Source organism: Cucurbita pepo, chromosome LG09, assembly GCF_002806865.2.
Source record: "Cucurbita pepo subsp. pepo cultivar mu-cu-16 chromosome LG09, ASM280686v2, whole genome shotgun sequence".
In the NCBI taxonomy this organism is placed as follows: domain Eukaryota; kingdom Viridiplantae; phylum Streptophyta; class Magnoliopsida; order Cucurbitales; family Cucurbitaceae; genus Cucurbita; species Cucurbita pepo.
In genome coordinates, this window is record NC_036646.1 from 3179619 (window position 1) to 3201488 (window position 21870).

At 33.5% G+C, this 21870-nt stretch overlaps 2 protein-coding genes across 2 annotated transcripts in view; both read right to left on the minus strand.

Annotated features, from left to right (window-relative positions):
* Positions 1-15256, minus strand: part of LOC111801818 (DNA-directed RNA polymerase III subunit 2) — a 17349-nt gene extending 2093 nt beyond the window's left edge. Inside the window, exons 1-34 of the mRNA XM_023685992.1 lie at positions 15121-15256; positions 14881-14998; positions 14636-14757; positions 14399-14491; positions 14038-14110; positions 13871-13961; positions 13720-13772; positions 13060-13124; positions 12308-12416; positions 12086-12196; positions 11757-11816; positions 11232-11270; positions 10705-10755; positions 10515-10613; positions 9718-9777; positions 9504-9596; positions 9086-9187; positions 7957-8067; positions 7674-7790; positions 6490-6606; positions 6282-6362; positions 5699-5803; positions 5514-5594; positions 5296-5427; positions 5168-5212; positions 4516-4593; positions 4309-4448; positions 4029-4119; positions 2569-2687; positions 2308-2443; positions 2085-2215; positions 1314-1439; positions 1173-1228; positions 116-186 (exon numbers count right to left, since the gene is read on the minus strand). Of these exons, the coding sequence (XP_023541760.1) occupies positions 116-186; positions 1173-1228; positions 1314-1439; positions 2085-2215; positions 2308-2443; positions 2569-2687; positions 4029-4119; positions 4309-4448; positions 4516-4593; positions 5168-5212; positions 5296-5427; positions 5514-5594; positions 5699-5803; positions 6282-6362; positions 6490-6606; positions 7674-7790; positions 7957-8067; positions 9086-9187; positions 9504-9596; positions 9718-9777; positions 10515-10613; positions 10705-10755; positions 11232-11270; positions 11757-11816; positions 12086-12196; positions 12308-12416; positions 13060-13124; positions 13720-13772; positions 13871-13961; positions 14038-14110; positions 14399-14491; positions 14636-14757; positions 14881-14998; positions 15121-15152 (3108 nt within the window). The 5' untranslated portion in view covers positions 15153-15256. The remainder of the gene's footprint in view (positions 1-115; positions 187-1172; positions 1229-1313; positions 1440-2084; positions 2216-2307; positions 2444-2568; positions 2688-4028; positions 4120-4308; positions 4449-4515; positions 4594-5167; positions 5213-5295; positions 5428-5513; positions 5595-5698; positions 5804-6281; positions 6363-6489; positions 6607-7673; positions 7791-7956; positions 8068-9085; positions 9188-9503; positions 9597-9717; positions 9778-10514; positions 10614-10704; positions 10756-11231; positions 11271-11756; positions 11817-12085; positions 12197-12307; positions 12417-13059; positions 13125-13719; positions 13773-13870; positions 13962-14037; positions 14111-14398; positions 14492-14635; positions 14758-14880; positions 14999-15120) is intronic.
* An 834-nt stretch (positions 15257-16090) lies between these two features.
* Positions 16091-19968, minus strand: LOC111801819 (alpha-galactosidase 1-like). Its single transcript, XM_023685993.1, has 15 exons — positions 19690-19968; positions 19128-19186; positions 18986-19042; positions 18866-18900; positions 18687-18790; positions 18246-18321; positions 18088-18146; positions 17911-17976; positions 17727-17810; positions 17575-17639; positions 17404-17486; positions 17222-17312; positions 16652-16701; positions 16412-16552; positions 16091-16332 (listed from the first exon to the last, which is right to left on the minus strand). The coding sequence occupies exons 1-15, from the start codon at positions 19863-19865 to the stop codon at positions 16240-16242; spliced, it is 1239 nt and encodes a 412-aa protein (XP_023541761.1). The 5' UTR covers positions 19866-19968; the 3' UTR covers positions 16091-16239.
* Positions 19969-21870: the final 1902 nt, after the last annotated feature.

Genomic DNA, 21870 nt, shown 5'->3' on the forward strand with positions numbered 1-21870 from the left:
CCAAAAAAAAAAAAAAAAAAAAACAAATATCTAATACAGTAAATAATGCAAACCAAAATTTTTTTTAAAAAAAAAGGTGGAAACTGGAATGAATAGGAGAGGAACAGAATCTTACCATGTGCTTTAACTTCTGGTAGTAAATTGGTCCCATAAATATATATGCTTGTAATGGGCAACCTGTGATACCTAGAGAATGAAACAACATATCAGCTTCTAACAGTCAGAGCAGCAAATCTTGGAGCCAGAGAATAAAGGTCTAGGAAAATGTTCTTTCCAAATTTCGATCGAGTGTATACACAAGAATAGGTACGTGCTACGCCTAAGGAAACTCATAAAAGCAAAACTGTGCAATTTCATTCGATCCTTAATGCGGGCTAAGACTCTAATGAAGGAAACCTAACAAGACTATGCCTCTAGCTATTGGCAGCACACCATAGAAGCAAGATGTCAAAGTAATCACAATCACCAAAAGGGCAGCAGGTTTCTCTGCATTAGAATAATACATGGCTAGATCTTTGGCTCTAAAGATCATGCGTTCCCTAGAAAATTATGCATGCATCCCATAAGTGTTTTTGTCCAAAGTTGTTTAAAATACAATTACTTACTGGTTTCCGTTGTGTGAAAAATTTACAATGAGGATCTGAATTGCCACTTTAGAACGTTCAATGACCAAAATACACATTTTAAAAGTATTAAGAATCCAAATAAGCAATAGCTAAAGATATAGGGACCAAAATGGACACTTCAAAAGTACAAGGACCAAATGTAAAGCTAGGAGTAAAATAGGATTTGAACCTTTAAATTTCCGTAATGTTCGACAAAGAATAGAGACTTTGTACCGATATATCCATCTTCTTCATTAGGAATCTATCTACTTTAGTTAAACAACCCTAAAAAGTTCAACTAGGGCTTAGATTTTATCTTATTGCTAAGGTATGTGTGAAAAAGGTTAAACTCAATCCATATCATTCAGCTGATCTGGATGATTAAAGGCACATAAGAGAACCATCACAACAAAGTTCTCTATGTTTCAACATAAACATTTCAACTTTTCAGGTCACAATGTCATAGGAACGGAAATATTAGAATGTTTAACAGGAGAAAATCAAATAAGAAATAGGACATTAAACTTCTCAACGTGAGAGTAATTAACCCTCAGGGAAGATAAAAACCTGAGTAAAGAATGTCTTTCCCATTGTAACTGAAGCCTCTCTTGATAAGAGTCTCGCTGAAAAGGAGAGGAAAATAATTCAATGATTCTTGAAAGACCATAGAAGACGGTGTTAGTTGATGTAAAGGAAGCACCTTAATACCTTATAGCATCAACTTTGTCTGCATGACCACTTGGCTCTCCAAATGCACTACCATAGTGAAACCTACCACATGAAACCCCTGCTTTTCCTCCTAGGAGTTCAATCATCTTCCCCACTGTCATTCGACTGCAGCAACCAATTAATAACCATTAACACTAGTAACTTTACATGCTTTAGTAAGTGGCATAAATCAAATCACAAACTTAAGATGATGATTTGTGCAATTTTAGAATTGTGGTTGGAAAAATGATAAGAGAAAAAGAGCATAAACCATGATATGGAAGGTAGAACCATCGTCCACTTCCTAAATTAATTATATTTTTATCAGCAAAAAAAATGAGTATAGTGCAAATCATGTTTGCGAAGGAAAAAATAAACAAGATCCTGCTAAAAGAACAAGCATACACGTGCTATAACATAATTCACGAGGAAGCAACTTCACATAATTTTTATGTTTGCATACCCTCGTTATACAAGAATTCTTTTCTATAAACTTAACTATCTAGTATTTAATACTTTTAATTTTTAATTATATAAAATAACCATACATTATTTTATCATGCAGAAAAATAATGAGAACTAGGTAGTTATGAATGCATAATAAAAATTTAAGAATTAGTCATAAAACAAATTTTAAAAAAACTGTGTAGAATTTATATGCATATGATAGACAGAATAACAACATATAATTTATATGCATACAACATTTCTAGCGACAGGAATTATGGAGATATGTAAATCGACACCCCTCAAGGAGACTTGAAAGTTTACCTTGGGAATCCATGAGGATTCATAATTAGATCTGGACAAATTCCACGTTCAGAAAATGGGAAATCTTCTTGTTGAACAATTGTGCCACATACACCTTTTTGTCCATGTCTGCTACTGAACTTATCACCAAGCTGAGAAAACAAGCATGCAAATTAATGTGAGAGAAAGGTTCCATGAATGAGAATATTGTTACTCAAGGTGACCCTAGATAAATATTACCCACCTCTGGTCTACGGGTCTGGCGAATCAAGAATTTGATACATAAACAGTCATTTTTATCTGTAGAAAGAGCCACTCTATCGATCACAGTAGGCTCTCCTTCAGAACCTTTAAATATTTGTTTACAAGGCCTATACGCACTGTAATAAAAATAGAGTAAGAACTAATGGCATCAATAAGACCAAAATGCACTAATAATAAAAATAAAGTAAGAACTAATGGCATCAATGAGACCCGTCAAAGATATCAAAGGACTGCAACCGACCTATCTGGTATTCCTGGTAAGGGCGTCCCTTTCGTTATCATGGGGGTTTGTTTGTTGACATAAACGTCGTTTGGTCTAATAATCTCTCCCGGAGCAGCAAGTCCATCATCATCTAATATCTATAGAAATAAAAGGAAAAGTAAATGTCCAAGTGTTACAATGTTATATATTCCAAACATGAAGAACATGATCTTCAAAATGGCCTAAAAGAGAATACGATGAAAATTCCAGAAGCTTTGTTAGAGTGGTAAGTCCGCTTTAGATCTCAGCTCCAGAAAAAATCTTAGTACTCAGATCAATTTGGTATAGAACTAGATAAAGAAACAAACGAATACATGATTTGCAAAATAACTATTGAAAACATGAAGATTACCAGAAAATCCTCCAGTTGAGAAAGATATCATTTGCAGACTAAGTATTGAAAACAAAAGATAATGAACGCTGGAAAGATACTTTATAGTTTGCTACACCCTTTGTCTCACACCAAGGCTTAATCACTCACCAAGCTTTCATCAAATGGATTTAGGAAACTCACGTTCAGGTTCACATGAATTCAATTTCACTTGTTTGTTGAAAGATTTACAATGCAAGGATATATCGAGTAAATTACCAGGGAAATAAATTTTCTGAAATTAAAATTTAAAAACCAGTCCTATTGGAAAGTAAAAGACATGCAAAAATTAGAAAAATTGCATCAATTTTCCAAATAGAGATGCAAGCTTGACCAATTTGACCAACTTAGTCACACCTTTCTGTAGGATACTCTGATAACAATTTTGTCATGTGCAATAGATTCTTGACCCATTATCCTTCCACTGATATGTTTTTGAAGATGTAACTATTATACTGGGACATACAAAGTATATCAAAAAATTAAGCAATTAAGTTCCATGCCTTCAATTCCTTGGCATTTAAATACACTCCAATTTGACGTAGTTACAATTAGTCTTTGTAACAACTGTGGTTAAGTTGTTATTTCAAAGGAAAAAAACTGTATTCAAGTTGTGACTAAACTTGTAACTTCCACGAACTAATGAGCAATGTCCAGATTGCAGCAAAGGAACATGCATAATTCATGAATAATGGGAAAAAAATGCTAATGTACAAGGAAAATTTTCAAGTCTGAATAATAGCATGTATGCTGAAGGAGTAGAGGCCAAATATTGAAAGATGGTTTGCATCCTATTGGTGGTGATGTCAATGAAGAAAGCCATAATATAACACACAGTTTCGCTCTTCCTTTATGGAAGTTAAGCTCGTTGACTAGGAGATATAGTACATACTTGAAAGAAAAGGCTTGGTTAGAAAAGAGAGAAATGTGAAGGTACTATAACCCATCATATAATTGAACAATGAATGACCAGAAATAGTTGAATGGAAAAAAATAACTATTGACAGAAGCATACACAATAATCCATATAATTCCAGTAAAAGAAGCTATTAATGTGTGTATTTTTTACCTGCATATTTCCCGAATAATCTTCGTTTCTATTCGGCCTGACTATCCTGTCAGCAGTGTTGTTTTCATACTTCTGATTGACAGAAGAATATCTGCACATTGTAGAATATATATGATTACAAAGAACATTCTTCCTGTTGAAACTCTAATTTTCAAGTTTCACACTTTAAGACCTATCTCAAGCCATCAAACCTATTCATGACAGGGCCCAAGACAAAATAGGAAAAAGCTATAACATGCAGCCAAAAGAATTTTAAGCTCCCCAAAGTTTATTTACGTACTTCTTAAAAACAATACAACGACCAAAACCACGATCAAGTGACGATTTATTCATGACGATTGCATCCTCTATATCATAGCCACTGTAACTCATGACAGCAACAGTTGCATTCTGCCCTGCTCCAAGCTTGTCATATCCAACCTAATAGCAAAGTACTTAGTTGTGCACCCATAATGTTTGAAGCTCAAAAAATATACATCATACCAACCAGCTCAATAGTCCTCGTTGTTAATAAGGGCCTCTGGGGATACACCAGCAAGTACAGTAACGTGTCCATTCTTTTTAACTGCAAGATACAACATGATTCTCAAAGCTGCTAAAGGGAACACATTGTTGAATGCGGTAGTCCTTAAAGTAACAAAAATACATCAATTCTAGAAAATGAAAAGTACTGCAGGAAGTCTTGAAAGAGATTTTCGTGCAAATTATTCTCAAGTTTCAGTTAACAATGCTAGGTTCGTAAAATATTGGCATCCAGCACCTGCTGACCTCACAACAGCTTAATATTTTTTCTCCAACAAGAATTTCAAATCTATTATAATCAAGCTAGACGAAATCTATCCATATTTCAATGATTTTTTACCTAGTTTTTAAGACAACAACCAGTTCCTAGGATTCTAATTAAGTAAGTCCGGAGCGGCTACCTTTCTTTCACAAGCCTAAAAAGCGAACCTGATCCCTTCCCCCCGCTTTCTAAAATGAATGTCAAATAATTACAGGAATCACGTTTGAACGAGACAAAAAAAAAAATCATCACTTTCACACAGGGATCTGGAAGTACAGAGAAAGTGCTACGTTATCACTTAGACAGAGAAAAGAGAGCTGCAAGCCTGAAATCAATAATTAAAATAGTTACTTGCCTGATTGTATGCGATGTTTCCCATGGCTTGCTTTCCCATAGCGCACTATGAATAAGAATACAGTTACTTAAAGACTGTTAAATAATTAATAAGTAGGGAGAGAATCATGGAGATCGTAGAAAACAAACTTGATAAGTGTTTCTAGGCGATTGGTTATGATGAGGATATGGAATTAACCCAGCTACAACGCCTAATATGGTAAAGGGCTCAATCTCAATATGAGTTGTTTCTGGTGTAGCTTCTCCTTCATACAAAGCAATCTGAAAAATGATGCACTTGGTTTGTTTTTGTTGATCGAACAACATATCATAATCAAAAACATTAGACAATTCAGTTGTAAACATACCAAAGCATTATTCTCCTCGTTCACATCAAGATACTCGATTAAACCTTCCCGTAAAAAATCATCAAATGTACGGACTCCATCCTGGAAAAAAGGAAAAAGTGACCAAAAAAATATTTTCATTAGTAACTCTGAAGGTTTGATGCAAAGTAGGAACACAAACGCCAGCAGTAGTTGAATGTACCTACCGATAACTCTTTCATATGGTATTCTTTAATCCTCGATACACCTTTGTCAGCAATGACAAGCGGACGACAAACTCGTCCTCCATCAGAAGCAATGTATACACAGTGCTGATACATTCACACACGCTTAGTGGTTCGCAAGTGTAATAAATATCAGGAAAAAAAAATGAAGATGGAAATCATGTCCCATTCAAGTATGAACATGGTCTCATGAAAGTATTGTCTCAATAACATGTAATTCATGAGGGAAGTCACATTTCCACTGCAAAAAAATGCAACCTTTCTACTTCTGGTGCAGAAATATTACCAAACATTTTCATATACAAGCTCATTTCAAAGCAATAAAATGCTACTTGATCGTAATACCCTTGCCCAGAGCTTTGGGCATCCGAAATGAAAAATGCTGCTTAAATTTCTTCAGCAATTGAATGTAACAATATATGTCCAAATTAAGACTTTAAGTAGAAGAACACTGCAGAGTGTTATCCATAAGTGCTAAATACTATACTGAAGCATTGTACATAAGAATAAACCTAGAGTGGCTGGCACATTGTTATAGGAGAACAAGAACAAAAAAGAGACTAACCTGCTTCTCATTCACAAAGACACTGACAAACTCGCCAATTTTTCCAGCTCTCCTCAGCATTCTCATACCAGTAGCAAAGTACTAAAAGGAAGAAGCCGACAAGTGTCAAACAAGAAGGAAAATTTTAATCAATGAACATGCTACATTTATCTGTCAATCAGAGAGAATGGAATGTAAACTATAAACTAGAGTTCAAGAATATCTTCACCTGAGGCCGCCGATGTTTGCCAAGGATACGTCCATTGAAAATAACAAGAAATGAATTTGGTGTATGTAGCTCTTCTGCAGAAAGAAGCTCCAAGTCTTCGACACCCAAACAGTAGCACTATTGATACAACAATGTACAATTCAAAATTCATATAAAAGATTGGTACGTTAAACAGCCATGAACTTCTCAAGAACAGCGAATAAATAAACACAAAGCCCCGAGGAAACACACGAGAAAGAGAAGAAAGCACTCAAGAAACTAGGCTATATCGATGCATCCCCAGTTGTTGAAGGGCTTATTGGATTATGATTGTTCAAGAAACATAGAAACACTATTAAATAGACGCAACATTGCATTTTTACTTATTTTAGAAAGAATAAGAAGGGGAACATGGGAGGGTAATATAAGGATTTCCTATGGAGAAGTTGAAGGCTGGAAAGCTATAAAAAAAGTGATGCAAGTGTGATCGAATGTTAGGTTTCAAGATTAGCAAGACAGTTACTAGTTCTTCATTCAGTTAGAAAGACTACTTATGTGCATAGCTTGATAGCTTGTAAATGAAGAAAAAGATGACTCTTGAAAATACGGGGATTGTGGATGTTATCCTCTCTTCTTTTGGCATTTAATTGAACACAACCCAGGAAGGATTATATCAGATTACTCCCCTTGCTTATGGGATCTTGCATGTATACTTCCCTCTTAAGGTAGTCCTATTTTGTATAGAAGAGACCAAACTTTCATTGAGAAAAAATGAAAAATACAAGGGCATCCAGAAAACAAAGCCTACAAAAGGAACCCACCTAAAGAAATGATTTCAATCAAGTAAAATAAAGACCAAGCGTATAATTACAAAAGTTCTTAGAAACCAACACTCAAAAGGAAACATGGAATCTGGCGGTGGACCAAACCTCACTATAAGTCTCTCAGTCCCTCTAAAGATCCTCTCACCACACATTGACTTCTTTATGGGTGCTAGGCTGAATATTTCTTCAGCATGAATCTTTGACCTTCATTTTGTTATATGAAACTTATGGTTTACCTTGTTCTTGAATCTTTTAAGGTGTGGATTAGAAATAAATAAATAAATAAAAGGAAGCCATGCGGCAGTTCACATAAGGAGAATATATGTTGTGAAAAAGAGAGGGCCCAAATGCGATTAAAGAAATTATAGTTGTGAGCAATACCAAATAAATTAATGGGCCTTCTTCCTGATCTGTCGTTACATGAGTCATCAGAGCCAAGTTTTTTACAAGTCCACAAGCCTCACCTTCTGGAGTATCGCATGGACAAAGCATACCCCACTACAGCAATAAATATCACAAATAAGTCAGAAATATTTTGTACAATAACGAAGAAATTATTGTGGACATTGTTCTTAATAATTAGACATTAAGAACAATATCCAAATAGCAGTAATAATTATTAAGATAACTCTTTGCATGATCGATGTTTACTGATTATCCTTACCTGACTAGGTTGTAGTGCTCTTGGTCCACTAACTTTCCTGGACTTCTCAAACTGTGGGGAGACTCTAGTCACATGACCCATAGTAGAAATAAAAGATAACCTAGCAAGAACCTATTGACAAGAGAACCGCATTAAGCCAGGTATGTTTAAAAAAAGGTTAAAAGTGACTAGATAAATCACAAGAAACGAATAAGCGAGCATTCTCATTAATGAAAATTAAAATTCTCAGTACAGAATAAATTATTGCTAAGGAGAATACAGTACAAATTCTATGACAAGAAGAGAAGGAAAACAATGAATACAGGAATGTGAAATAGGATAAAGTGCGTAGCACCAAAGACCAGGGAGTAGAATTGGAGGAGAGAGACAAGATAGAGAGGAAAGATACACAATGAGTTTGAAAGTTGGGAAGCCTATTTGCCGAGAAAGGTTATTGTATTTGAATTCTATACATTAGCTTATAGAGATAGGATATTTTGTCCTCTTCCAATTATCATAAATTTTCATTTATTCTCTTTAAATTTTCTAATGAAGAAGAATGTTTTAATAATTGACTGGAAAAAGAATATACAAGATCACACTTGAAGTCTAAGACCAAATTCCTTGCATGCAAAATAACTCTTAGAAGTGTTGGTTTCAAAAGATTGAATGTCTTATACAAAATAGATCATGTTCAGTTGTTGACTAGAGATTTCTAAACAATATGAATTGAAGTTTGAGATTTTGGCCGGGTGAAAATGCTTTTGTTATCCACTCTAGGCTGCCAGGAGAACTTCTCTCCTTTTCTTTTGTAATATTTCCTCTTCAATCAATGGAATATGTGCTTCTCTTACTAATGCCTTGGAGATATGGTTCATCTCGAATTAAAATTGTTTGTTTTTTTAACAGGAAAGAAACTTGAACAATCTAACTGAATATTAGGCATAAAAGTGTGGATGTATATAGAACAGCAATAATAAGCCCTTACTCAACTGATGTTACCTTTATCCAATGATAGACCAAGAAATAACAATTTTGGTCAGGGAAAAAGCTCAGAAATCTTCCTCGCCAAGTTTTCAAGTTTTGTGTTATACAAGATAGCATACGCCAACTGAATTGAATGATAATAGACAAAGAGGAGAACAATGACCTGACTCATCCCCTTCCGGTGCATCCTGAACCTTTTAACATCCCAATTACCAGTTGAAAGGGTCCTTTCTAGCCCAAAAGAAATAATGTTTGAATTCAGATGCTGCAAAAGACAGATATTTATTTAATGACATCTCTAGAGTAAAAGGAAAAAAATGTGTTTTTCAATAAATTGTTGTACTCTTCCAGTTGACACTAAAAATTGTTACCACCCAAGCTTGCCATTATAGATGGGGGAATCTGCTACCTTTCCTTCTATAATTTAAAAGGAGTTAATATAAGATGCCAAGAGGGTACACCTCACCCCTTTATTCTTCCACCAGCTCAAAATCTATATAGCTTGTTAAATATAATTATGACCCAACAATCCTCAAAAATTCTGCGGCAGATCACTTAGCAATTTGAAAATAGATTCTAACCTGAGAGAAGTCAAACCGACTTGACCTACTGTGCTTTCCAAGAAGCTTATCAACTGTCTTCTTCACTTCACTAACCATTGTCTTGAATAAATCCTACAAAGAAAAATTACAAGTAAACACTTCAGTTTTTTTTTTTTTTTTAATTCTTTAAAGAACACAATTAAATAACAAACAGCAAATGAGAAGTCCACAGGTAGAAGTAAATAGCATATACCTCAAAAAGTAAAGAGATCAACTGACCAGATAGCTCCAAACGTTTGTTGCCCACATAATCCTATACTTCAACAAGAAACTACCCTTTAAAATTATATCATGTGTTGAACACTTGTTAAGCACATTAAATACATCAAACACTAATTGAGAAAATTGAATAGAACTAACAATTGTCACGTATCAAACACTTATTATCACAATAAACACTTGCTAGACACTCGTGAACATTTAACAAATAATTATTGGACACAAGAACAAATCAAGGTTGCAAAGATGCTTCTGCTTATATAGAATATCGTTACTTGGCAGTAAAAGAGCTTTAGGCATAAGAGTATTAGCTGAATTAACTTTATTTCCCCTGTAAAAGAGATGATTGTCTTATGCTAGAGGAAGTTTAGTCATTGCTAGTTTTTATGCATCACTTTGGATGTTTGTTTCAAAAGACTAATAATTGTAGAATGTTTGCCTCTAGCTGTTGTGCTATCTCAAGCAATTTCTATCATTATTCCTTTGCAAAAGCTTTTGACAATTTAAAAGCTTTTTTATAATTCCCTTGCCTTGTGGGGACCTCTTGTCTCCTTCTTTTGTACCCTCCCTCTTTGATAATGGAAAAAATTACACATACTAAGTTCTCTGATAAAAAAGAATTCTACAATATTACAGGAAATAAGATAATTTTTTCAGATAATAACTTATGAAAACAATATTAGTTTAGTCAGCTGCAAGTTGAATTTAATTATAATCTGCAAATCAGGAGACTGATAATAAAACATTCAGGTTGGGAAGTTGCAACTTAACCTTGTCATCCATAGCATCCTTATTTAAAATTGCATCCATCATCCGTCTCATCATGACTCCAACATATATGCATTTTGGAAGAAAGTTATTTTTATGGACCTAATCAGAGAACACAATTGAAGAACATGAGCGGTTAAAGCAAACAAATATAAGAATCAAAACAAATTAATATGAGAGAAACTCCACTCACTGGGACATTGGCAAGAAAAACATCACGAAGTATCCCTAGAGCCCGTCCTTCCTGATAAATGAATCAAAAGAGTGTCACAGTTACTATTTTTCCTTCAAAAGAAGCAGATTTATGTAGCAAGCATAGGGTTAGTATCTAAAAACACAAAAAAATTATATGAATTGCATAATCTGTTCAAAAACTATGCTTCTTTTAAACACTTTGTACATCCTCCTATGGATCAACACCTCTGGTTCCCTATTATGAAAAGTTTGGTTAAGAGTGTACCAAAACAAAAAAAATTCAACTTCCTTGTTGGAGTTTGAATCTTTGAAATTCTATTATGCCTTCCGCCTCTAGGCGTACAGGTTCCATCCTGGATAATTGGAGAACCCTCAACTAACCCATCAAGTTTTTAAATCATTTCATTTATCAATAAAGTCATTTTTATACCCAAAAAGGAAAGACAGCAGCTAAAAATGTATCCCAAATTACTATAACTTGCACTTCATACTCAAAAACTTAAAATGAATGAGAAAGAAGAAAACCTTTTCTGGAGGAGCACTAAAAAATTGAAACCTCTTCACCTGTCAGAAAACAAACAAAATTCAAAAAATACAATATAGCATGTCAACAAAATCAATGCACAAACATGCCCGAGTATAAAGGAAAATAAGATGTATAAATATCAGATATGAATAGTTCTAGAGCAACGGGAAAACAGAGCACCCACATAGAGATTGACCTAGGGCATATAAAAAAAAATTTGAGTTTATAAACAAGGCATCACTTAATCTAATTATGGTTAATATCAAACTAGAGAAAATAACACTTGGAACGCTCAAGTGTAACAAATGAAAGAAACCCCTATGAAAGATATAATTCCTACAATGCTAATATTGAGATGATGGTTTATAACTTAACAAAGGTAGTGTTGAAGTTCGTTTATTTATACAAATTAATTCCCTAAGACGGCAACGTTCCCTTAAACTTGAGTTATCAATATCAATAAATTAACTAAACAAATAAAACCACATTAAATATCAATAATCAGTGGTATGAATTATACAAACCTTTGTCTCAAGATACTCTAATGCTTGTTCTTGTGTATATATTTTTTCCTTCGCACATTCCTACAATAATAGTGCAATTGTCAAAGAGAAAAAAAAAACTATAAAACTGACAGAGGATCAAACAAAGAATAAATGGAAAAATGCATAAAACGGATTCAAAACTAGTTGATATTTATTGCATATCATTCACTAAGATGCTAGCATGCTTCATGGAGGGCAATCAGAGAAATTTCTTTTGATAAGGCAACCTTAATTCATTGGGAAAAAACCAAAACAAAATAGGATAAAATGGGCGTCTAAAGAAAGAGAATTTTGGCATGGCTAGCGACCTCAATCGATGGAAGAAGTAGGGCCCCGTATCGAGGATCTCTTCCAACCATTTGCACAACTTCTTGAATACTCTCCATTCCCATAGCCTTCAAGACCACCACAATGGGAATCTAGTAAAACCACAAACCGAAAGGATCAAATAATTAATTGAAAAATTAGGCTTGAATAAGAACATTCAAATGAGAGATGTGAATCACTGAAAATACAGAAATTATTCAGACCTTTGGTGTGGTAAATATATTGAGCTGGAGATAGATCTTCTCATTTTCCATTTTAATAACTGTTTTACTTTTTGTTGCCTCTGTGCTGCTTGTAACAGATGCATTTATACTGGGAAGCAATAAGGACAACTCAGGTTCAAGTTACACAAGTATGAACTTTTAACCAATATATAAGAGAGAAAAACAAGTATTTCAAAAAAGAAATCAAAGAATAAACGGCAGTAATAGCATAATTAGTAATGGTTTTGTGATTTTTATTTGAATGGTTATTGCTTTGGTTTGCAGTTAATTATTTACCTAGATAATAGGTATTAGGTAAACCTATTAATCCACTATAAATAGAAGGCTAATCTCTTGTGATAGCTTGCTTTTTGAATCATAATAAAAGTTCTTTTGAGAATGCTTGGAGATTTTATCCTTTGATGCTTGGTTGCCTCACCTTGCACCCTTCGATAGTGCTTTAATTGACCAAGTTACTCACATCACGAAGAGATCCATTATAAAAACAACTATGTACCAACCAAAAAAAGCATCCAAAACCATATGGATCCACGATCCAGTACAAGCTCAAACAATGCCCATTAGAATCAATTTCCAATTCTATGTAAGCACAATAAACTAGGAACCTAGAAGACATAATTATATAGAAGAGAAATAGTAACCCTTGTCTAACTTACACAGAGAACAATGATCATGCAAATGAGAAAAAAAAATTAGAACATCGAAACAAGATGCTTAAAAAGTCTACTCACTTCCCCTTTTTGTCAGTATCAATGATAATCCTGTTCTTTGAAAGTTGTTCTTGAATCAAAACCACCTGGCATGGATGGGAGAATTTTACAGTGTTAGCTGTGTGCAATTTTAAGAAATAGATAAAACAGAACGGGAATGATAAGTATTACTTAATGAAGTGAAAAATGATAAAATCAAAGGAAATTGGCTACACAATGAACAAATGACAATTTTCTATGCTTTCAAGTTATTTTGGAGATCATTTTTGTAACAATTCTTCATTTTAATACATTTTATGTCATCTATTTTTAGAAAGGTTAAATTATAAGTTTAGTTCCTAAACCCTCAAGCTAAGTTCATATCTATTTGATCCTTAAATTTTAAAAAGTATATAATAAGTCTATATTTTCAAATTTGTGTCATTTGGTCCTAAAACTTTAAAGGTGTCAAATAGGTCCATAAACTTGTACGTTCAGTGACTAAACTCGTAATTGAACCTTCTAGAAGCTACCTATAAATATTAGAAACCAAACATCAAATATCAGACCGAGAGTGCTATCTAACTTTTGACCAATCTAACAATAGTTTGACCGGTACATGATAATGTTTGACACTGTACATGAAAATCGAACATCTAGTTACTACTTTTTTAACAGTACAAAAATAGTTAAAAGCATTACCTTCTCAGTGCCCTTGATTACAAAATAGCCGCCAGGATCAAGTGGACACTCACCTAAAAACACAGACACCATTCATGACTATCAATCCCATAACAAAACTGAGAAAAGAAGCAACATATAATAGTTTAATTCTAATTTTTTTGCCACAAACCAAGTCTTGCAAGTTCAGCCTCGTCTTTTCCATATAAAACACAGCAACGGCTTCGTAACATTATAGGCATCCTCCCAATGACCACGTCTTTCTGCAATATTCAACTTACGTATCAGTATAAATACTCTAAACCAGGTATGAACGTAACCTTGTACTAATGTTTATACCTTCTCCCTTGGGGCTTTTTGTGCATGATGTTCTTCGATGTATTCTATATCAACAAGTATCGGAGCGGCATATCTAATGCACAAATATATTTTTTTTAAAATAATCAGCAATTATATCACAATGATTTAAATTCCTTCTATGTTCTAGCATTGAATCAATATGGTAAAAATATATTCAAAAGATTAACTGAAGAAGAATACAATGCCAACTTGGTTCAACTAGCACAGTGAAAAATATAGATGCAATTGAGATTTTGAAACAATAGAACAGTTGGGGAACATCGCCATCACTCATAAGTTTTTTTGTAAATCAATGCAGAGGCAAAACTAAATGGTAATAACATTCACGAAGGAACCATACGTAAGGTCAGATAAGCGGCACATATGAGGACTAATAGATTCACTGACAGCATTCATGGTCACAGAAGGCTCGCCAACTCTTACATCTAGAAACCTGCAAAAAAAAAAAAAAAATGTGGGAAGAATTTCACAATAGCTAAAAATAAACAGAGGAGTAAATAGAGATGATTATAACCTAATGATAAATCACTCGAAAGACAGTTATATATACTGAGGTACATGAATGAAAAACGTTTACCTAAGATAAATACTCGGATCGGTGCTGGATTCAATTCGATCATTGGCCTTGACTATCTTTTTAATTTCTGTATTCACGAAGTAGTTAAAGGAATCCAAATGTTGCCGAACCAGACCTCTTACCTGAAACCAGATGATTATTAAACTACATACATTAATAATCATAGGCTGAAATTTAAACAAAAGCAGCGTAATAGAGATACTTTCGTGGTTAAACATATAATCAAGCAGTGTGATGATTTCTACCTTCAAAAATTCAGGAAGAAGTTGAAACTTGTCGACGGCTGACTTGATAGGAAGGCCAAGGAATTGCTTGTCAATGTCCGAACCGATTGCATTAGGATCGTCGACTTGCTTCCCGTTCCTACAGATTTTGCATGTAGAAAGTAACTGATCAGTAATGGCGGAAAACTGCAATTCATCATCGATGCAGTCAAATGAAAACGAAGAAACAAAGATTTACTGAGAGAATGCGGTTGGATTTACTTTGAATCGTCGTCCGACGGCTTCACGACCATGGCTTCTGAGCTTCAGAGACTCCTTCGAAGAACCGACTCCGTGCGAGCTAAAACCTTCCTAAACCTTTTACAGACCGATATTATGGATTTCGGCTCCCCTTCGTTGCAGTTTTAATTGGGCTATTTATGCCTCTTTTTTTTNTAAAAAATATATATATATTATTTTGATATTTTATTTTGAATTTCTTTCAAATATTAAAATTTATATATATTCTAATAGTTTATTATTAATTTTAAAAAAATTGTTATTATTGATTAGTTTTCTCTATAAATTTTGAAATATGTTTGCGCTATTTAAAAAAATAATAATAATAATGTTGTTTTTTTTAACTAATTTTAATTTTAAAATTTATTGAAAATATAAAATTTAAATTTAAATATTTAAAAGTACACATAATATTTTTGATAATATTTATAAAATATTAATTTTGAAGCTTGACATCACAAAGATAAACAACAAGATACGTGATCCAAAAGGCAAATCAAAACCCGAGAAAATTATTCGTATCGACATTAATTATTTATGTCAATATCCATTCTCTATAGGTCTCATTCATATCGCATATTCAAGCATTGTGTTACTATTCTATTTTAGGTACAGATGACCGACGGTACTTGCATTTATTTTGGCCATTATTCTTTTTTTTTTTTCTTTGATTTATTTTAATTTGCTCGGAATATTTATCTTGTTTTATTTGAAGACTCTTATGCAAATGTGTAAGTTTATAAGATCATTTTATAAAATTACGTCATGCATTTAGTTACAACTTTGTTTCAGTAGAGTCGTTACATAACGACACCTCGTAGATCATCTACGAATGTTTAATATAAATTTAATGACACCTCGTAGTAACGACACCTCATAGCTCATCTACAAACGTTTAATATAAATTTAGAAAATTAATGAATCTTTTTTCAAGATAGTACTAACCATAAAAATATATGAAATGTTGGGAACCTTTTATTTCTTTTTCCTCAAACTAACAGCCCAGCTTTAAAAACAAAGCATTGAACAAAGATGTTCATAAGAATGTTCCATAAATCAGCTTAAAACCTTATTTCTGCCGAGCCAACAATGTCTTTAACCTCAAGAAATTGGGTTCAAAATGTAGAGTTTGCAGGCATGAGAATCCACAGTGGCTGTCAAATTCGCTACAAAGATGGTCTTCAAAGTAGTGTGCTGCAAAATTTCATACACAATCAGAGATTTTTGTGGATACATGAATGATGTTGTTTGGGGGTGGGTGCTAGAAACTTACCTCCCAAAGATCTCTTGCTCGAACGTTGCTGTTTGGAGGGATTCCGATGTCGTCCCATTGGGCGGTGATCGAACTGCGCCATGGGCCACGGTTCAGCAACACGAGTGCTACTCGGTAGTCGGAGAGAGGTCCTGCCCAGACCTGGAATGACAGTTAACAAATGGATGTTTAGGTCTTCTTTGTTGTGCAACAAAATGGATGATGATATGGTAATAGTAAGAGTGTGTGTTGGAATTTTACCTCTAGGTCGCCTTCGCTTCTGACCTTCTTGGCCTGGATACCGAGGGGATCTGTTTCAGGAATTATCGAGCGAAGTTGATGAGATTGAGAAGCGAGCAATACCATGAATGACCCGAGAAAGTGTAATGATCATTTATATGTATTTTGAAAATATTTGCTAAAACCACAGCACCTAAATGGACGAGGAAAGCACCTAAATGGACGAGGAAAGTTTGATGGTGATCATATGGATTAGAGTGTTGAAAGGAAGAAGATGAGAAGAGGATTCAGAAGCCATGGAGAAAAAAGGATCGGGGTTGCTAAACCGAAGGGGTTCTAGTACCATGAGAATATTTTATAAAACCACCATTTGGTGGTGAAAGTTCTCTATTTATAATCATTTAATTGGTGGTGAAAGTTCTCTATTTATAATCATTTAAAGAAGCAAATAAATTACAAAGAAAATGGAGAGAACAATAAGCGGATACACGATAATCGATATTTACCTATAGTAAACAGTCAAATATGATACCTACGAGAAACCGTGATGGAAGACTAAATATCCTCAATCATACGAGATATATTTTATACCTTGGTTAACTGCAATGACTTCCGTGTTTGTAATGATCTCCTTTGTTTCTTTTGTTAGATTCCTCAAATCACAACCAAGAAGAAGGGGAGCCTGCAACACCACCACCCCACAAGGACTATATTAACAACCAGGTTTTTTTCAATCTTCAAGAACATTAAAGTTTTTGCTGGCTGCCCAATACCTTGGAAATGGCCCAAAGACTAAAGTGGACAATGTACTCATCTTTAGTCATCCCTCCATTTCCCACCTCAAGCATATCAGGATCTGATAACAGTTAGAAAGAATGATTAATCAAAATATTCCAAAGATATTCTACTAGAAACGATTTGGTCTGATATGTCGAATACACTACCGTTCCAGCCACCAGGCCGTGCGAAATCGGCATATGGTTCATTAAGGTCTGCTCTAGAAATCATACTGCAAATGCAATCTCCAATGCTTTAATCCTTGAGTTTCAGATGCTAAAGTATAAGAAACTAAGCAAAATCTTCTTTGAATCGATACCTTTCCCACGAATCGTTAATGTCGTTGGTAGTTCTCCAGCTGTTTCCTAACTTATCACCCCACAAAGCAGGGTGCAGGTCTCCCCTGCAGATCAAAGCAAGAGAGGAATTGTCATAAATGATAATAGAAAAGAAATAGTTTCATATGAACATACTGAGTTGGGAATAAGTAGGATTAGCTATACCATTCACAAAGAGAGAAGAAGATGGGTCGCCCGGCCTTCATCAGCGCTCGAGTCATGACCGGATATCTGAAAAAGAAAAGATATTCAACAGGCTGATTCACCCTTCAAACTCCCACAAATGGCCAAACTGAAAAAAGAAGTGAACTGATTGATTTATGATTGTAACAATTGCATTACCTAACGGTTGGCTTAATGTTACCATTGTTGCAATTATCATACTTCAAATAGTCAATCCCCTGCCAAATAAAGCAATGTTCATCAACGAACTTCAAGAAGTGAACATAGTATGCTATGATTTGAAAAACTTGGTAGGGAGTATTCCCTGTTGTTCATACCCATGAAGCAAAGGTTTTAGCGTCTTGTTCCTCATGACCAAGAGAGCCGGGCATGGTTTTACTGCAAGTAAAATACCTGCACATATGCATGATAATTTAATGCGTGAATATGGAAGATCGACTTTACATAAAGAGAATATGCAAAGAAATTTGAAAACGCTAAAAATGAAAATCTATACTAAAATTGTCCTCTTTTTCCCTATAACATTTAAAAAATTTCAATTATCTTTCATGTGCATTAATGTCTCTAAGATACCGTAGAGTTGGAATTATCCCATATATTAATTCAATAAGCTAAATATGTAAAACCTATCTACTTTGCATAGTCTTGCCCCTAATAAACAGTGAAGTTGAAAAAATATGTACATAAACATAGAAGATAAATTAAGACTTGAAATGGAAAAATAAAATATAGATTATGCAGTTGAAAATTATCGTTACCCAGCATCTGAATAGATTCCAAGCTTAAGACCCTTGGCGTGAACATAATCTGCAAGAGCCTTCATGCCAGACGGAAACGTCGATTTCTTCGGCACCAGATTACCCTGAAATCATGTTAAAGAGAAGTCAGAACTCTCAGAGACATAAAATCAAACAGTTCTCATGCAATCTCAAATTACCTTATCGTCACGAGCTATCTCAGCCCAGCAATCATCTAAGAAAAGCCAAATATCATTTAGTTTACCTTTAGAATCTTGAACTAGAACTATAAGAGAAAGAGAGAAGAGATCGGCCCATACCGATATTGACATATTCATATCCAAGCTTCGAAAGCCCAGTGGAGACCAAAGCATCAGCTGTTGAACCAGGGCTTTTTGTTATTAATCATTATTTAGTGTTTTGAGAGCTGAAGTAAGAGAGATGTTGGATGATGAAATTTACCGGTATCTTTAATCATGTTTTCATTGATATTGCATGCAAAATGATTCCAGCTATTCCATCTGTCCAACAACAAGGAATTTTCAAATTAAAATAAGAACAGTTTCATCAACAATGTTCTTTATTCCATTTCCTCCAATCGGATATTACAAATGATCTTAATTAATCCAAAAAGAAAGACAGAGAGAGAGAGACCAAATTCATCTCGCTAACAGAACGAAAAGGACAAATACAGAAAAGAATAAGATAATTAGAGAAGTATGTGCCAAATACGTCAAACCTTTCTCCTAGTCTTCCGAATATAACAAAATAGCAAAATTAAGAAAATCTCCTAGAACACTGTTTACCTAAAATTTCCACGGGATAATAATCAAAAGTTTGAAACAGAGAGACGAAAAGTCGAAAATCTAATCGGTTCCAAAAGAACAACAAATTAACATTAAAAAAAAATATATACATACAAATTCAGTCAAGTAACCAGCGTCATCTGAATAAAAAACAGAGAATATACATCAACAAACAAAAACAAAAAACCGATCAGATTGCGGAAGATCAAAGCACTCACCCCATCGGAGGAGTAACTCCAAGGCCATTTGCAAGCAGATTCCGCCTCAGCAACTCACCAGCAGCGGAGATCTCAGCCAATCTGGAAGTAGCCAAAACACTCACCACCATTACAGAAGAAAACACTAAAACAAACACCGCCATTGCCGCTCCTCCGCAGTAACTCCGGAGCTCCATTTCTACACTTGAAAGATCTCTCACTCACCGAGAATATCGTCTTCGTCAGTATGCGCAGCGTAGAAATTGAAGCTCTGGTTCTAATGATCGTGGATAAGCCACTTAGTGGGAGTGTCAGTATTTATAGTGACTTCTGTAGTGCAATGGAATGGACCGACTGATTTTAGTTTATATAATTCCGAAATTGCCCTTCCCGTGTGGATCGAATCGCAGAGTCAGATCGTTCTGCTTTAGTGGCATTGCAAATCATTATCACTTTGAATGCGACTCTTCCCTCTTTAATTTATCATTAAAAAATAAAAATAAAAATAAAAATTTCTTTTTTATTATATATATATATATATATATATATATATATATATATATATATTTAATGGAAATTATTAATAATTTTTTTAAAAAAATACGACTTTTAAATTTTTTTTAAAAATACGTTTAAATTTTTTAAAATATTTAAAAAATAACTTTTTTAAAAAACACCCTTAATTTCTTATCTAATTTAATTTTAATTATTTGGTTAAAATATTCATAATGAAAACACGTGGCTTTATAATTTTAGGATTTGTTAATATCTTCCAATTAAATTTGGACACGTGTCATTTTATAATTGGCTCAGATCGTGTCAATTTGTGAGTAATCAAATTCTTATTTTTAATCATTATGTTGATTAATTTAATTCCTAAGTTAAAAATTTTAAATTATGTGTGGTTTTATTTGACCTCTGTTTTGTTTTTAATATTTAATTTAATTAATTGAGCTAAGATTTTGAATTTTCTTTTAATTAAACAATGTAGGTAGAAAATTATTAAAATTATTAAGGTATAGTTTCCACACTCTCTCGGAAGGTCCACGTTCGCAGGCCCCAGGGCTAACCCAAACAACTCGACTCGTTGATAGTGTCTCGTGGTGCAACAAGGTCCGAGTGCCAAGTGGCTCTCGCCCTTCTCTAGCGCACCCTTTTAGGGGGCTTATGCTCGATCCATCGTCGAGTACGGTTCTTTAAACTATAAATGAAAGGATTAATAAATTATTAGAGATACTGAAATAAAATAGATAATAATGAGTTTTTCATTTTATTTCTTTATTTTTCTCTACTTATTTAGAAAAATTATGTGGTAATTTTTTTATGATAAGATCTCATATAGATTTCGTTCATATTTAAAAGGGAAAAATCAAGTGAAAATAATTAAATTACTAACAAAATGTCTACCATTATTAATTTACGGTTCAATAATTTAAATAATAAATACCGTTAAAAATTTAGAAGTTAAACTTGTAACAAATCCGACTTAACCTAATCTATAAAATTTGAACTTATTTAAAAAAATTAATTAAGCCATCAAAATTATTTTAACCCTCTTATTGTCCGACTTTTGATTTAAAGTATAACATCTTAACTCGTTGAGTTATGTTCAAATTGACTTCTAAAATTTATATTGAACGACTATAAAATTATCGTTTTTTTTTTTACTTTTTTACCCTAAAAATTTACATTTTTTTTTTAAAATACCGTTAAAAATTTAGAAGTCAAACTTGTAACAAACTGGACTCAACCTAATCTATAAAATTTCAACTTATTTAAAAAAATTAATTAAGCCATCAAAATTATTTTAACCTTCTTACCGTTGACTTTTTAAAGTGGAAGTTTGAAGGCTGTTTGGTTGCAATCAAAATCTTATCCACAAACTTGTTTTTCTCCTTCTCTTTTTGTTTGGGAGTGTTTGTTTTGTGGAATAGTGGGGACTGATTTCTAATCTAAAATAACATAATAAATTAATAAAAATATTTTCTCTATTTTTTATTTTATTTCAAAAATACTTTTTCAATTTTTAAATATTCCAATAATACCCTCCAACTTTCGAAAAATTCCATAAATACTCTTACTCTTCCAATCTTAGAAACGTTTAATATTTTGTTTCAAAAATATCTTTAAACTTTCGAAATAGTCATTATTACCCTTTAACTTTTTTGAAAATTTCAAAAATACTTTTGAATTTTTAAATAT